This window comes from Geotrypetes seraphini, chromosome 12, assembly GCF_902459505.1.
Source record: "Geotrypetes seraphini chromosome 12, aGeoSer1.1, whole genome shotgun sequence".
NCBI classification, from domain to species: domain Eukaryota; kingdom Metazoa; phylum Chordata; class Amphibia; order Gymnophiona; family Dermophiidae; genus Geotrypetes; species Geotrypetes seraphini.
Genome location: NC_047095.1, coordinates 71,292,105 through 71,309,757, shown reverse-complemented (window position 1 = coordinate 71,309,757; position 17,653 = coordinate 71,292,105). Strand labels below are relative to the sequence as shown.

At 42.5% G+C, this 17,653-nt stretch overlaps 1 protein-coding gene across 2 annotated transcripts in view; it reads right to left on the bottom strand.

Moving 5' to 3' along the window:
• Positions 1 to 690: 690 nt before the first annotated feature.
• Positions 691 to 17,653, bottom strand: part of RNF220 (ring finger protein 220) — a 586,572-nt gene continuing 569,609 nt past the window's right edge. The window contains exon 15 of one of the 2 annotated variants that reach the window (XM_033915741.1): positions 691 to 2,722. In XM_033915741.1, coding sequence (XP_033771632.1) covers positions 2,651 to 2,722 — 72 coding nt within the window. In that variant the 3' untranslated portion in view covers positions 691 to 2,650. The remainder of the gene's footprint in view (positions 2,723 to 17,653) is intronic. The other variant, XM_033915740.1, reaches the window with a different exon arrangement.

Below are 17,653 nucleotides of genomic sequence, written 5' to 3'. Positions count from 1 at the left end.
GAAGTGCTGCTCTCACCTGCCTTCTCTTTTTTCTTCCTTTTGCTCCCTTGTCTGCCTTTCTTTGGATGGGTGGGACAGGGGGGGGGGTGAGGGAGGTTGGTTTGCTGCCTACTTATTGAAATTGTTTGAGCATGCTACTCCTATCTGTTACTTGGTTTGGATTCGCTGTGTTTGTATTGTTGTTGCTTGTTTTTGGTGCTTGATAAAAATGATTTACACATATTAAAATGGACTCATCAATATTCAAAGGAGCACTTCAGGCAATTCTCTATCATCACCTTGTAATTCCCCAAGTGCATTGCTGGCTTTTTGCGACCAAAATCACAACTGCTCCAGAGGTGCCGGTACTGCGAAAATCACATCTCAGGCATGTTTATGGTGATGGCTGATAAAAATTGACATGAATTTTTTTTACAAGATTTACATGAATTATAGTAGGATTTTTTTTTTGGGGGGGGGGGGAACCAAAGCACACTTCTTGAGCGTGTGTATTATAGGTGTGACTCGTGTGTTTCTGACTGTTGCTCACGATAAAATTCAACATGAAAAAATGACAAAAGCCCATGAATTATAGGCGTTTGTGAGCCGTGCATGTTTTGTGCTACAATAGCGGATGTGTGAAGAGACGGTGTTGCTCTTCCGGCCCATGCACACATTTAAGTCTCTTTTCGTGGTATTTTTTTTTTTTTATATATAGTTACAATAACGGCCGCAACAGCAGTGGCCTGTCTGATTTTGCCAGTAAGTTTTGAGAATCTTCCTCACAGTGCACCAAATTCTGCTGTCATAGAAGGGTGGCACCAGATTGTGAGCTTCATTTCAGTTTCCTGGATTTGTTCTCTTGGTGGGAAGGTGCGGAAGAGGGGTTCTGAGGGAGGCAATGCTAAACAGGAGTATGGAGCCACATGGTTCTCGCAAGGACAACTGGTATATGTGTCTCACTAATGTTCTGGAAAGCTACGAGAGAGTTTCCTAACCCTTTTCTCCCACAAGGACAGAGATGACCTGCACTGCAGCTCTGTTCCGGCCTGTGACTGGTGACCTGCCTCCATACCAGTCTTCAACTTTCCCCGTAAGCATCTTTGGTGTCAATACTATGGCAAACATGACTACAAGTAACCATTAACCTCTTAGTAGCAATGATGTTCTCTGTCTTGTGACAGACGGTAAAGCAGGCATCTCCAATACAACATTTAGCAAGTACTAAAACTCACAGAGCTCAAAGAAACCCAGTAAAGTATCAGAGTAGACCTGAAATGCTAAAAGATACTGCAGATACTCCTGTGCTCTGCTGGTTTCCTTGTAACATTTATACAGCTTTATAGTTGAGGACTGTGGGCTCTTGATTGGCGCATCTTGCTAACAGCAGGACTAATTTCAGACTCCATTTAGGAGAAGACAAAATATTTGGCAGTGAAACTCAATACAGTAATATGGCAGAACCCTGCTGCCCAGCCTGTCCCAAGACAGAAACATTCACTCACAGGTTATCATGTTTCAAAGCCAAGGGGATGTGATTTCTGCTTCTAAATATTCCCCATTTTGTTATCAGTAGGAGGGCCTCTGGCTCACTCACTTTCTCCCTTCTTCTCTAAGGAAGTGACGGCAGGCAGGATGCCATGGCACTACAAAAAGGGAGAGTGGAGAGCCGCTGGATGGGAGACTGAGGAATCCAGGCCAAATCCCAGCCCTGTCTCATACTAGCCAGAAGACAGTCAAGTCCCTGGTCAAGAGCAAAACCTGAAAAGCTTAGAAACCGCCCCATTAACTAGGACTAATGCCAAAATGCTGCCTACTCTCCAGGTGCCTTTCAAGTTATGGGTAATAATTAAGCGTTTAACTTCATATCTGAATGAATACACCACAGAACATTAAACCATTTATATTATATATATATATATATGTATGTATGTATATATATAAACTTTTTTTTTAAACTAATGACTTTAATGCCAAAACATTTTGCAGAACTGAGAAAAATATGGATTTAATGTTCTTTGTTCAACTTTTTTGTTGTTTTAAACACAAAAAACCCCGGAACATATTAGTATGTAATGTTTGAGTCTATCCATTTATACACAACATTGTAAACATATATAATTTATATTACATGTGCTTCGGGGGGGGTTTTCCTTTCTGTATTTTTTTCCTGCTTTTTTGTCACCAGATCACTATAGGAAAAAAAAAAAAAAAAAAGAAAGCACAGTTCCAAATTTAGTATCTACCTGTTCAGGGTCCTCTCTCTCCTCCCCGACACATGCACGCATACACACAAACACACGCACACGCACGCCTGTAACTTCTCTGCAGCATGGGTGTCCATGATGGTCCAGGTTACAGGAAAAGGAATGTCCCATGTCCCTCCTGCAAGTCATGAGCCATTTTAGTCCTGGAATTGCAGCGAAGGGCATATGAAAAAAGGAAGAACAGGGAGGACGAGGTGCTCCTGAGAGAGGGCCCGCTTTTGCCCACAGCGTTTCTTGCACAATGCATTCACAAAACAGAGGAGCTGGAAGCTCCATCATTTCTAGTCCTCTTTTGAATGTCTGTGTTGTAGGTTTTCCCTTCTCTTGCTGAGATGGGATTGTGTGGGCTTCAGCTCTGGGTTCCATGGGTCCCAAGATGCCTCCTTTATCACCTCTTTCCCCCTTCACAAGTAGATTCGTCTCAAGTCTCCTGGTGAGGTGATGGTATTACACTGGGGACACAGTTTCTTTGCACCCTGCAAGAAAGCAGAAATACGAACACTGAACTCGGTCACTATCAGACTAATTCTATGATTTAGGCCCCCACATTTTTGCATTCCTTGTGGGCATAAAATTACAGAATACTCCCACTTACCCACAAAAGTATGAAAATGCAAAGGGGGGCATTCACATGGGTGGGGGAGATGTTGGGTGCACTTATACTGGCTCACATTAGTATTCTAGAACAGAACCTGGGTGCCCAGAGGCTGGGAAACATCCTCATGTGCCTCTCATGTCTCCTGAAGAAAGAAACAAGCCTTAACTTCCTCTCTGCCATGTAATTAAATAAACTTGATACAGATGGCTATGCCAGAATAATGTTGGTCATCAAAAGATTTATGTATGCACGGTGTCCAAAAGAGTTGTAAGTAAATCGCTTCCCCAGCCTCTCACACACCTGTCTGTGCCTTCTTCCCCCTGACGAATCCTACACAAGACTGCCTGGACACTACAGGCATGAGAAGAACGCCAACAGCGGCCGTGCGCATCCTACACATACAAAGCTACAGAGAACATAAGTACATAACAATTGCCATACTGGGACAGACCAAAGGCTTCCAACAGTGGCCAACCCAGGTCATAAGTACCTAGCTAGATACCAAGTAATAAAACAGATGTTATGCTGCTTCTCCTAGGAATAAGCAGTGGATTTCCCCAAGCCATCTCAATAATGGCCTATGGACGTCTCTTTTAGGGAATTTTCCAAACCATTTTAAAACCCCGCTAAGCTAACTGATTTCACCACATTCTCTGGCAACAAATCCAAAGTTTAATTACACGTTGTGTGAAGAAATATTTTCTCCAGTTTGTTTTAAATCTACCACTTAGTAGCTTCATCGCATGTCCCCTAGTCCTAGTATTTTTGGAAAGAGTGAACAAACGATTCCCATCTACCCTTTCCACTCCACTCAGTATTTTATAGACCTCTATCATATCAACCCTGAGCCATTTCTTCTTCACGCTGAAAAGCCCTAGTCGCTTTAGCCTCTCTGCATAGGGAAGTCATTCCATCTCTTTTTTTGTCGCCCTTTTCTGTATCTTTTCCAATTCCTATACAACTAATAGCTGTGACAGTCGGTGGATGCAGGAAATGGAACTTCATGACTTGTAAGCAATTACGATTAGATATTAACTACCTAATGCACTCCAGTGATGAGCAGTGATCTGAAAGAATGTAGTGGGATCATCTATCAGCCATTGTGACAAAGAGGAGGCAGTAAGAAGCTTCCTGCGCCGAGTGGGGAGTGTAAGATGTCATGGCCTGACTGGTGTATGAAACAGATGAGGGAATAGAAAATGAGCAGAGAGGAAGCACATCCGAGAGGTTTCTAGTATACGAGCTAGTCTCCGTCGTCCACAGCTCCCACACAAAGGCTATTAGTGGCGGGAATGCCCTCCTTCCTTGGAAGCTTTGCCTAGGCCTTGTTCATTTCTGGAGACACAACACAAGGGTTTCTGAAATGATACACTGTTTGCTGCATGGACATTAGAGAAAGGGATGACCAAGGGCACAGGTTTCTGGATAATTTCTAAAACTTACACATGTGGGACCATCAGCTCTGCCCTTGCATTCTCAAAGGCCCAAGCAAAAAAAAAACCAAAAAGGACCTCTGTGCTATACCTGTAGATACTTTCCCCCTGAAAAACCAATGCATGTCATTGCCAACCCCGCCTAAGCCTGACTACTTTTCCCCACAAGTAAAAGCACATATACTAGCAGCGAGGTAAATGTTCAAGCAGCCTCTCTACCCTGAAATGTATACATGGGGAAGGAATGCCTGTCCATGCCCTGCTTCACTCTGTTTATAAAAGTCTCTTGCAAACCTTTTTAGCTCCGGCACACTAAATGGAGCAAATGTTTTTCGGGGCACATTATAAATGAAATGATAAAACTGCAAAGCCAACAAAAAATTAAACTTTGAGAGTTATTTATTTAAAGTTCTTTAAGTTATTTAGGGGTAACTGTAACAAAGTAGATAGACTAGAATTGCTAATTAATGCGATGGATGTGCTTGTTTTTCAGTGCAAATTAACTCAAAACTCGGCTCGATAGTCGACAAGCAAAAACGCATTTTATCATCCACCATCTGCAGTCGTTCTCTTTTTTTCAATTTTCTGTTAGAGCAGAAAATCCAATTTCGCAAAGGTAAGAAGATCCAAACGATAACAAAGCCTTGATTGTGCTGTTGCTCAAGTTAGGATAACGACTGCATAAAAAAATAAAAATAAAATGACTTGCCATCAGTTTTCAAGGCCAATCATGTCAAAAATGAAGCTTGTCTGACCTGTTGTATCCTTACACACACACACAGACACTCATAACATTGACAGACTTGCATACACGACGTACATGCCATCTATTCTAGTGTATACTTATGAAGGGAATTTTTAAAACTAAAGGACAATTCTGGAATCTCTCGTGGCACACCGTTTGAGAGACACTGGTTTATACAAAGCTACGTAGCACTTGTTCTAGTTTCAGTTGGTTCCACCTCTCAATGCTATTTCACACTATTCCCTAGATTCACTGCAGCTAACAGATATAAAATAGATTTCTGCGTGCTCTAGTAATTAAACAACATTTTTCCATAGACCCAGAGGCCTTGCTGCAGTTACTGGTGCATTAGACTGGCACCTCAAGCTTCAGCACACAGTACAAAGGCATACACTGCAAAAACTTTTGTACTTGCTAAATTTACTCTTTCATGTTTGTGTGGCTGTCCTATTTATGATAGCAGTATTTAATCATGCTGGAGTGTAACCTGCATGAAGCGGTAGGTGTGGCTCTGGCTGTTTGATTGGGCTATGCAAGTCTTTCATCATATACTATGTTACTATGATGCAATAAACCAACATGCAAATTACAGCAGCATTAAAAAAGGGTGGGACTGACAGAAAACACTGCAGTAGTCTGATGTACGGTAAGATATTTTCCTTCCTGTCAGTGTACAAGTAGGGAACGAGACACACTGAGAAGGAAGGAAGACATTTGGGAAAACACAAGTGGGCGAAGCATGCAAAGCTCAAGGAATTCTTTCCAACTCCTCTGAAACAGAAACATGACTGCAGATAAAGGCCAAATGGCCCATCCGCAGCATCCACTATGTCCTACTTTCACTGTTGGCTAAGGCTCTTAACATTTGCATCTCCTCTTCCTATTGGCTAAGGCTCTTTACACCTGCATTGTGAGGTCATAGAGCTTTATGGTTATAGAAACATGATGGCAGATGAACTCTGCACATCCACAGCATCTATAATTTCCTCCCATCCCTTAGAGCAAGACCCGGATACCCGCAACAAGCACAATTTAAGCAATTTTTTTTCGCTTTTCTTCCATGGGAATCCACTGAAAGCCTTTCTATAGTGCATGATCAACTTTTAAAGAATCAGGAACAAGAAGGTTACTTCAAGTACAGATTTCTGAAAGGGGCTAGCACGAAACACTAACATGTCCACTCCAGGATATGGCTTCTTGCATGCATTGTATTTAGAAAAGGAAGACCAAGAAGTTTACAAGTTGAAAATGGGAGAAACCTAGTGGAAAATCTAGCTAGGTACATGGGTTCTGGGTTGGCCACTGTTAGAAACAGGATACTGGGCTTGTTGGAAATTGTTATGTTTTTATGTGAGCCAAGCATAGACGATCAAGCCATTGTGACATCACTGATGAGTTTGGCTCTGAGGCATTGGTGGAATGAGGCATTATGACATCACAATAGCAGCTCTGGAATGTTGCTACTCTTTGGGTTGGCCACTGGTGGAAACAGGATACTGGGCTTGATGTACCTTTGGTCTGTCCCAGTATGGCAATTCTTAAGTTCTTAGCTATTGGCGCTCTCAGACATGCTCGTGTTAGGAAGCAAACAGGGACGACCTGTGCCCCAACGAGGGAGAGGGGGACAGAGAGATTAAGTATACCAGTGTTTAATCACAAAGAAGTGGAACCTGTGCAGAGTGCCAGATACAGCCTCAGCACCCTGGGGTTGTGGGTTCAGATCCCACGCTGCTCCTTGTGACCCTGGGCAAGTCACTCAATCCTCCATAGCCCCAGGTACATTAGATAGATTGTGAGCCAGATAGGGAAAATGCTTGAATACTTGATTGTAAAACCGCTTAGATAACCTTAATAGGCGGTATATAAAACACTGAATAAACTTGAAACTGCCCAAAAAAGGAGGCCAGAATTGTAAGTCTTTATCTGCTGGGATAATTATAAAAAGGGAGCAACTGTCAAAAGTGATGTAACCCAAAGAAAATGTTTGATACTTTAACGAATTAGAGATCATTACAAAGAGCTACAGCCTCAGCCAATCATAAAAGTCCCAAAATATTAAGATTTTCCTATACTAACTACTGTACCAATTCAGTACTTAGCTCAGATGGTTTCCCAATCCAAGTTAGAAGCAGCTTTTCATGTCAACTTCTCAAAAAATGCCACAGCCTGAAGCAAAAAGAACCCCAGAATGATCCCTACCCCTCAAATACTGCTTCAGGAGGCAGAACTCAGCGTTTCTGGAATGGTCACTTTCTCTCCTACGTGTTTTGGTCACTGATTTTTTTTTTTCTTTATATAATGATTGCCAGTGATAATATAAAGTGGGCATTGCACTGCTGTATGTGGTGGCCATATGCTGGAAGATATGTTTAGAGGCTATGTTAGTTTATGTTTTTCGATATGTAAGGAGCTTTTTGTAATTATCTCTAATTCGTTAACGTAGCAAACATTTTGTTTGGGTTAGGTCTTTATCTGCCAACATTTACTATGTTACTGTGAAGCGTGTATATATAGGACAGTGCAAGTTTCCCCTCCAGATGTACATTAGCCTGGGGTCTTCCCATCCCTCACTTACCAATGAAGGCTCTCCTTTAGGGGGAGAATGTAGCATAATGGTTAGAGCTACGGCCTCAGCACCCCGAGTTGGGTTCAAATAAAAACCATCTTATTCAAGACATCCTTGAAGACAAACTAACAGTGCAAGACTCATCCCAATGCTCTACAATTCCTCTGGAAATGGCCAGATAACTTCTTTTGTATCCGCCTTGAACTGCAAGGTATTGGCGGAATAGAAATCACTAATGTAATGTTCCCTGTGACCCTGAGGAAGTCACTTAATCCTCCACTGCCCCAGGTACTTTAGACAGATTGTAAGCCCATTAGGACAAACAGGGAAAATGCTTTGAGTGTGCTTGTAATACTAGAAAAAGACCTTTCCCCAATATAAGAGTTCTGTTGTATAGCTCTGCTTGAAGGGTACATTAAGTGGGAGCTTTAAAAAGGCCTTCCTCGCACATACAGCTTCACTCCCCATTGCTCCTATTAAATTTCTATAAATTGTTCATTGCCAGCAAATCTTTGCATGAGGGTGGACACTACCACCCTGTGGGTAGGAGTAATTAGTTATGCTCTCTCACAGCCTCTGCTGCTCATTAAAGGGACAAAAGGTGCTTTTGTGACACCTTAATTAGAACAATGCAGGCTGGTAAGTATTAAAACAGCAAACCCAGCTGAACACTAGTCACTTCCTGGGCTGGGGATGGTAGAGACATAAAAAGGGCAGCCTTAACAAGATTACACACACACCGACTTTGATCAAGACACAGAAGCAGCAAGGCCTTCCAGGGCTTTTCTTGCAGTCTTCAGGCTACGTTTTAATGGTTACATTAGCAGACAAAAATTGTAAGCAAGGATCTCTGAGGGCTCTCCCCCCCCCTGCTTTAATAAATTGTGGGCTGCAGGGCTATGTATTAGATGAGCAGGAGCTTATTAATGGTTTCCTAGCACAAGTGCCAAGTTCTGAACTTTGGGTTGCTCTTTGTTCTTTAGTGGGCAGGATGATTGCTATCCTTGATCTCAGTGCAAAACTTGACTTAGGGCTAGATTCACTAACCCTCTGATCCGTGTCCAATCCGTGTGCAGTTGGAGGTAGGCCGACTGATTCCCCAACCATCTGCATGCAAATGGGGGCGATCGGCGGCACGCCCCCAACCAACTGCATGGATCGCTAGAGCCCTGACAGGAGAAGCAGCTTCCTGTCACTGCTGTCAGGGCTTCTGCTGGCTTTTTTAATTTTTTTTTTAAAAATCAGGCAGATATTTTGCGTGTTTATCACATGCAAAATATCAGTCTGATTTTAAAAAAAATTAACCCCCCTCCCTCTCCCGATAAGTGCCCCTTCCCCTCTCCCTCCCCAAACCAAAAAAATTGACCCGACGCAAGGGTCCCACTCCCGACTGGCCCACCCCTGGTCGGGCTGGCCGGACCCTTCCCTTTAAAAATGTTGGGAGTAGGAGGGGTGCTCCTGCTCCTTAGGCCTCCAGTTACCTTCGGGAGCAGGAGGAAGCGCAAAGTCCTCCTGCTGCTGCTGCCGGTCTGCGACGCAAAACCGGCCTTAGGTCATGCCCCGGTGATTGGCTGAGGTGCCCCAGGCCCCTCCCAAGGGAGGAGCCCAAGGTGCCTCAGCCAATCGGAGCCTTAGGCCCCTCTCGGTGCATCACCAGTACTTGGCCTAAGGCCGGTATTGCGTTGCGGACCGGCAGAGCAACAGGAGTAGGAGGACTTTGTGTTCCTCCTGCTCCTGAAGATAACTGGAGGCCTAAGGAGTAGGAGGGACTGGGCACTCCTCCTGTTCCCAACATTTTTAAAGGTATGGGGAGGGGGGCGGGTCTGGCCGGCCTGGGGTGGGCCGGTCAGGGTGCAGTGGGGCCAGTCGGGGGGGAGGGGGAGAGGGGAGGGGCGGTGGTCTGGTCGGGCTTATGGAGCAGGAGAGACTGAGCACCCCTTCTACTCCCATCTTTTACATATGTGGGAGGGGGGGGGTCGGGCCGGGGGGGGGTCAATTTTTGGCTCTCCTGCTCTATGATGACCTTCCCTGCAGTGCAGCTCCACTTTAAAACCACTGACTCGCACTGCGGGGATGGGCAGCAGAGAGCAGGAGAGTCAGGGGAGCTAGAGAGAGTTGGGGAAAAGCATTTTTTTTACACAAGCGACTGGTCCTCACCAATTTCTTGTTCTTGATCGGCTAGCCAGTCGGTGTGTAGGGAAAAAAGTGTTAGTGAATCACGTCCTTCCTGCTTTGCATGCCGATTCCCCTCATTTGCATGCACGGATTGGGATGGGATCGCTACACAGGTTAGTGAATCGGGTCGGAGGGAAATCGGGTCGCAAAGGGCTCGCAAACCGATCGGTACACGATCCGTTTGCTTAGTGAATCTAGCCCTTAGTTGATCACGATATTCTTTCTCACCTTAGAGAGATCAGAATAACCGATGGTCCACTTTCTTATTTTCAATCGTACCTTCAAGGCATTACATTCCAAGTATTAGGGTTACCCATTTTCAACCTTTCCTGTGGTATTCCACAGGACTCATTCAAACTCCGACTATCCCCTTTTTCATATATGCTGATGACATCCAGCTCCTATTTCCTTTCATGAACACACACTCTTCTCAATGATTGCTAACTGGTTCGCCATGAATCGATTAACGATAGCTCTATTTTCCCCTTTATTAAGTTCCTCTCCTCTATCTCTGGGATACCTGTATCTATCAGAGATGAGGGGTCTTCATTTTGGTTCTTATATTTCCTCAATTGCTTTGTGCTTCACGAGATACGCCTTGCAAAAGCTCTCTGACAAACCTTCGTGCTGGTTGCTTATTCAATCGTTAAGTTATTTTCACCTCTTGATTACTATAATTCTCTTCTTCATGGACTTGTTCAAAATATAGCTAAGAAAACTTCTTTAGTTGGCTCCTGTTTAAGATTCTTGTCAGAACCTTTCAAATTCTTCAAACTGGTCTTTCACCCTTCTCAGCAACAGCTTCTACAGGTTCGCTCACCCCTTGCTAGCACTCATTTTCCGTTGTTTCACTCTCCCTCTCGAATGATATCCCTAAATATTTGTGTACTGAACTCTCATTTCAAAAGTTTAAGGCCATTCCCAAAGCTAATTTTTCAGCAAAGCATTTGCTTCTACTTAGAATAATGTCAACCTCTCTCTGCCTTTTGTAGCAAATGCATCCCTCTTACACTTGTCTTCTATTTCTTATTCACCCACCCCTCTGTTACTTTTTGTTAAGTCCCTATGTAACTCAATTCTACCTATTCTTCCATTTATTAGTTTTGTAAACTGTTCAGATATTTTTTTATATTGTTAGCAGTATATGAAATACAGCAGAATGGCGAGCTACAGAATGGCCTGCATGAACAAAAGCAGTTCGCACCTCTGTCCCTCTACACAATCTAAAATGGGGAACATACGAACCAAGTGGGGAAAGCACCCTCTGCGTGCATGTGTGTGTCTGTGTTGTGGCAGGGCAGGGGTAGTATCCCAGCATTCTGCTGCTTTGGAAGAAATAATCTGGATTTCACTTATGCCATTTCAGTATAGCTCAAATGAGTTGCACTTAGGTATTCTGATCTCCAAGAATAGATCAAGGCGCAGTCATTTGTGTCTCGTGCATATCGGATGCAGAATTACAAGCCTTCTTAGAAACATGGATTGTGGAATCTCTGCAGTTGAAATTGGCAACAGGACTGTTAAGAGCCGAAAGAGCTCACAGGTTGGGCCTTAAAGATCCTGAGGCTACTCATCTGAGAGGAGTGATTTCCAAATTGCTCAATTACACTCATAAAATTGAAATTTTAAGAGCGAGTCAAGTAAAGGGTCCTTTACAATATGAGAATCACAAAATTCTTTGCTTCCAGGACTTTTCAGCAAAATTGGCAAGAAAAAGAAGTTGTTCGTGGATTCCTGTGCTACTCTACATAAACGGACGATACCTTTTGCGGTTCTGTATCTTGCTCGATTAAAGATTCAACACGAAGGCAGATTCTTTGACTCGGTGTCAGAGGCTTGGCAATATGTCCAACAACTGTCCAATGCGGAGGCCTCGCCGTGAATAGGATTTCCATCTTTTGTACTTGGGGCAATGGAGGGTTTAGTGACTTGCCCAGTGTCACAAGGACCTCAGCGGAAATCGAACCCAGCTCCCCAGGTTCTCAGGTCATCGCACTAACCACTAGGCAACGCCCCCAACTGCACTCCATATTTGCAGAAGAAATATTAGAATCCACATTTGGTAAATTCAAGTCCATTTTTTGATATCATTAATGAGATCCCTGTCCAGTTCTTCCATCTGAGTCAGATTATACCTCTTTTTCTTACACCACCTGCATGCCAGTCACTTAAATAGTTTAGGGTTTTTTCTAAATCGAGAGCCACTCTTCTTCCTTTCTGCTTTCTCTCCGTCTCCAACATAGGATACAGCCAGGTGTGGTGATCTCTATTCATGAGACTCACTGAACCATGTCTCCGTAATGCAGGGCTACTCAATTTCAATCCTCGAGGGCAGATTTTCAGGATATCCACAATGAATATACATGAAAACGATTTCTTCGGGGAACTACTGTCTTGGGTTGAACAAGTATCTTGCATTGCTGGCTCTCTCCGCAACCACCCACTATACAGCATTGGAGATCTCTGATGATTCAACAAGTGCTACTGGAGAGGAGAGACATTGGAGAACTGGACACGAGAGAGGGACATCAGTTTGAGCAATGTTGGAGACTCCCTTTTATATTACACTGACCCCATTCATTCGGGATCAACTTGGGATTTGAGAACACTAGTGTCTTATAACAGTTTGGGAGACCCCCCCTTTGTTTGTATCTACTGCTGCTGCTCCCTGGGGGGGAGGAAGGGTGGGTGGTGGGGTTGGCTGTTGTTACTTTTGTGGTAGTTTGTATTTGTGACGTGAACTTATTGTACATGCTTGTTGTTTACTTTGAAAAACTGAATAAAAATGATTTATATGCACTGCCTCTGTGCTGCTTAATAATTGTGTACATCTTGAAAAACTTGCCCTGCCCATTGTCCCAAGTCCATTTCCACCATTAGGGCTCCCTGATCAGGAATTTTGTGAGTCTTCCAACATTTTCTGGATGGCTTGCTTGGATTTTGTGTAGTTTTTAGTCTGGTCTTTTCCCCTTCTTAGTTGATAAGCAAGTTAAAATATCTTTTAGTTTTGCTGGGGGTGATATCTTGCACTTTTCTTTCACCTGCCACCCCTCTCTCCATAGGTTTGAATTTTTTTTTTTTTTTTTTTTACTTCTTCCTGCCACAGAAAGATGTAGAGTATCGTTACACTATGGCTTCTTATTTTTCCATCTTATGTCTCAACCTATAGATCTAAAGCACATGTTCTCAACTGGTGTGCTGCACCCAAGAGGTGTTTTGTGGGACCTGCACAAACACAGTCGTAGCAGGAAGCCAAGCCCAACTGCAGGAGAAATGACTATATAAACTCTAACGTCATATTCCTTGGGTTGCTGACAGAATCGGGGTTTGGGTTGCCTCGACTCCTTTTGCTGGGATTGGTTTCCTACTGCCACTCTTCCTTCTGTGCCATCGCTCTGCTGAACAGTGAAGCTGCATGTTGGGTGGAAGAGGGGGAGGGAGAGAGGGATCAGAGAGCTACTGGCTTTACAGGTGGGGGCAGGGAACAGGGATCTGCTAAACCATAAAGGGGATAAGGAGAGAGAAGAAACAGGAAGCTGCTGCACCATAGGGCTGGGAGGGAGGGGAGAAGCTGGATCACAAAGGTAAAGAGAGAGATGCTAGGCATGGTGGAACTATGTGGGGGAGGATATGGTGGTTGTCAAGGAGAGGAGTAGAGAGTAGAATTATAGGAAAGGCCAGGGAAGGTGTGAGATAGGAGAAATGGGAGAGCTAGGGGATGAAAGGAAGAAATGGAAAGTTGATTGGCAAGCAAAATATAGATGGAGGACTAAAGAGTGAAATTTAAAGGGGGAATGGGACTTGTATACCGCTTTTTTGTGGTTATACATCCAAAGTGGTTTACATATATACAGGTACTTATTTTGTACCTGGGGCAATGGAGGATTAAGTGACTTGCCCAGGGTCACAAGGAGCAGCGCTGGGATTCCATCCCATGACCTCAGGGTGCTGATGCAGCAGCTCTACCACTAGGCCACTCCTCACCTGTGTGGGCAGACAGAAAAGAGAGAAGAAATATGAGTCCTTCAGAACCAAAGTGAGCTATGCCCTAGAGAATGACACGGGGACAAATTTGTCCCTGTCCCCACAGAACTCAGTTTCCCTGGCCCATCCCCATGAGTTTTGTCGCTATTCCTGTTCCATTCTGGCAAGCTCTGCCTTAACTGCATAAGCCTCGAACACATGATTTTAAAGTGTTTGAAGCTTGTGCAGATGAGGACGGAGCTCAGGCATTGGTGGAATGAGGCATTATGACATCACAATCTGAGCTCTAGGATGTTGCTACTTAGGATTTTAAAGTGTTTGAGGCTTGTGCGGATGAGGACGGAGCTTAGGCATTAGTGGAATTGAAGGGGTCAGCGACCTCTATTATGATTTTACCTGAATTTCTTTGCCTGAAGGAATGTGGGCCTTGCTCATTATTTTAGGATAAGTTTCATTTCCTTAGTTTGGTGCCTTTTTCTGGGAAATCACTTGTTACATTTCTGTTTCTGCTTCTGCTGTAAGAAAGTGATAGTGTACTGCGCCCTCCTGGGCATGTATCAAAACTGCAATGCTTAGATAAGTTGTGTATTTACTATAGGCTAATAAGGACACCCAGATGACCAATGGCATGCTTTGTATTAGGACCAATCATGAGTTGTAAAACTGTCTGTAACTAACCTATAGAAACCTCCCCTGTAGCATCCCGACATGTATATGAGAATGGTATAAATGACAGTAGTATTTCCTGTTTTTGGAACTTCCGAAGCAGAACTTTTATTGCCCAGAAGTCCTGCATATGCTGAATAAAGATACTTTTGTACTTTCTTCACATCTCTAGTTTTTGTGGCTGCCCAAAAGACCTTTCAGAATGAGGCATTATGACATCACAATCTGAGCTCGAGAATGTTACTACTTAGGATTTGAAAGCGTTTGAGGCTTGTGCAAATGAGGACGGAGCTCAGGCATTGGTGGAATGAGGCATTATGACATCACAATCTGAGCTCTAGAATATTGCTATTTAGGAATTGAAAGTGTTTGAGGCTTGTGCAGATGAGGACAGAGCTTGCAGAAATGGGGCAGGAGCAAGGACAGGAAAAGAACTCGCCAGGATGGGACAGGAAAATGAGCCCCTACGGGGACAGGGAAAAATATATTCCCGTGACATTCTCTACTATGCACCGATTCAAAGCCTCTTTGGTCTAAATAATTAGAAGAAAAATGGGCCATGCAATACATACAGATTAAAGCACTGCTTGTTCTTTTTACTGAAATGTATACCTCATGACTAAAATGGCAAATATCTTCCATAGTAGGAGTGTGAACTTAGTCCGCTTTTGTTCTCAGGGACAGATGTAGTGGCAAAATGAAAGAAAATAATAGAAAAATAGACACATAGCACCTACTGAACCTCCCACCCCCTCCCTCCCGAAAATAGATAGGAAAGCAGAAAACAGAAATTGGGACCAATATGCTTGGAAAAATAAAATTCCCAGACAACAAAGGTAAAAAAATGTTTTAAATTGGGGGGAAGTGATGTCATCAACCAAGATGGCCACCTAAGCTTAAGCAGGACCCAGCACACTATCAGCACCTATTACTCGTATAAGTGTACCATCAATAGCAAAAAAGCGCTTCAGCCCTTAGCAAAAATAGCCTACTTCATCTTATTATAGAAAAGGGGCTACCTCCTAGTCAGTCTGCTCTCAAGACAAGATGGCGATTGAGGAAGAGATGCACAAACTGATACGTCAGACTCTAGGGTAGAATTCTGCAAGTTGCTCAAAGAAATTCAATTTGATACTAAAGCAGTGGGGAGATTGGCAAGTTGGGTAACAGATTGCTAGAATTGGAAACCCTGGCTTGATGATCAAGATGTGATCACCTCTTTAGAAACGTCTCTCCAGAATTGCAAGTCCACTGATATTTACATATTTGATAAAACAGAAGACCTAGAGAATTGGTCAAGGAGATGTACCTTCAATTTTGGGCACTCCCAGAAACACCTGACTGAACTGACTATTCAGAGTTCTGCAATAATCCAATGCTTCCATATGATTTTAAATCTGCCAATTTGAATCTTGGAGTTTATCCATATAGATTGATTTGTTGATTTATTTATTGGGTTAGGTGTTAAATTACTGACATATTGCAATGCTTTCCATGTATCCATCAATATTCTGTTCTCTTTATATTTTCTAGGCATCTTGATACTGAGAACATGAGATAAATTTAGAGGAAACAAGAGTCACCATTCCAAATACATCCAATACGGGGTATTTTCCATGAGCTCTGGGAGGACCCAATACATACCCTGGCGTAAAATATAGGCTTGATGATACCTATAAAAGTTTGGAAAATTTACCCCACCCTCCGCAATTGGTTTTTGTAAAGATACTAAAGTAATTCTAGGCATTTTACCCAGCCAAACAAATTTTGTAAGAATACCATTTAGCTTTTTATAAAAGGACCCTTGAAAAAAAACTGGTATCATACTCATTTGATAACAAACCACAGGCAATATCATCATTTTAATAGTTTGGACTCTCCTCCACCAAGAAAGATGTAAAGGATTCCATTGCTCACACAATTCTGTTACTTTTTTTAATAAAAAATTTTTCATTCTCTTTCATTGTGTCTTCTAGTGTATTTTTTATCCTAATACCTAAATACTTCAATCCATCTTCCTTCCTTACAAATGAGAATGAATCAAATAATCCTTTAGTACAATGCATATTAAGTGGAAGAATTTCTGACTTACTCCAATTTATCTTATAACCTGAAAATTTTGCAAATTTCTCTATCAACTCTAGCAAGCATGGAATGGTAGTTTCTGGATTTCTCAAATAAAGCAGTATATCATCTGCATATGCAGAAACTTTATATTCCCAATCTGTACAGGGAATACCCTGTATCCCCTTTGCTTGTTGAATGGCTAATAACAAGGGTTCTAATACAATATCAAAAAGCAAAGGAGATAGTGGACAGCCTTGTCTAACCCCCCTCTGCAAATTAAAATGCTCTGATAAATTATTATTAATATACAATCTTGCAGCAGGGGAGATATACAATGTCTGAATCATTTGTATAAATCCCGAACCTATACCAAACCAATCTAATGCTTGATACATAAAAGTCCACTCAACCCGATCAAAGGCTTTCTCCGCGTCCAAAGAGACAGAGAAAGCCGGATCTTTCATGGCTTTTGTTAAATTTAACATATGAAAAGCCAATCTGGTATTATTAGAGGAATGTCTCTTAGCAACAAATCTCGTTTGGTGCATATCAATAATAAAAGGGAGAGCCTTAGCTAAGCGTAAAGCCAATGTCTTAGCTAAAAGTTTTCCATCAACATTTATTAGTGAGATAGGCCTGTAGTTTGAAACCAAAGTGGGATCTTTGTTTGGTTTTGGCAAAACGATTGTTAATGATTCTGCCATAGTACATGTAATGCAACCCTTAGTTAGTTGGGACTGATATAAATTTAATAAATGAGGTAATAGGGTAATTTGAAATGATTTATAAAACTCTACTGTGAAACCATCACCACCTGGAGCGGATCCAACTCTAAGAGATTTCAATGGTGTTTCTAATTCTTTTAGTGATATAGGCTCTTCCAAACTTCTATGTTCAGGAACCTTCGGTCCAATAATTAGATTCAAAAATTCTAAACCATCTTTTTTTTCTATCTTCATAAGGCTCAGAAGAATATAGGTCTTTATAAAAATTTAGAAATTGACTTAAAATGTTTCCAATTTGAGTATGTGTAACTCCTTTCTCGTCCATTATTGCAATAATTTTTGTCCTTCTTTTCTTTGCTTTAAGATAATTTGCCAATAATCTTCCCGCCTTATTTGAGTTTCCATAAAGCACAGTTACTTACCGTAACAGGTGTTATCCAGGGACAGC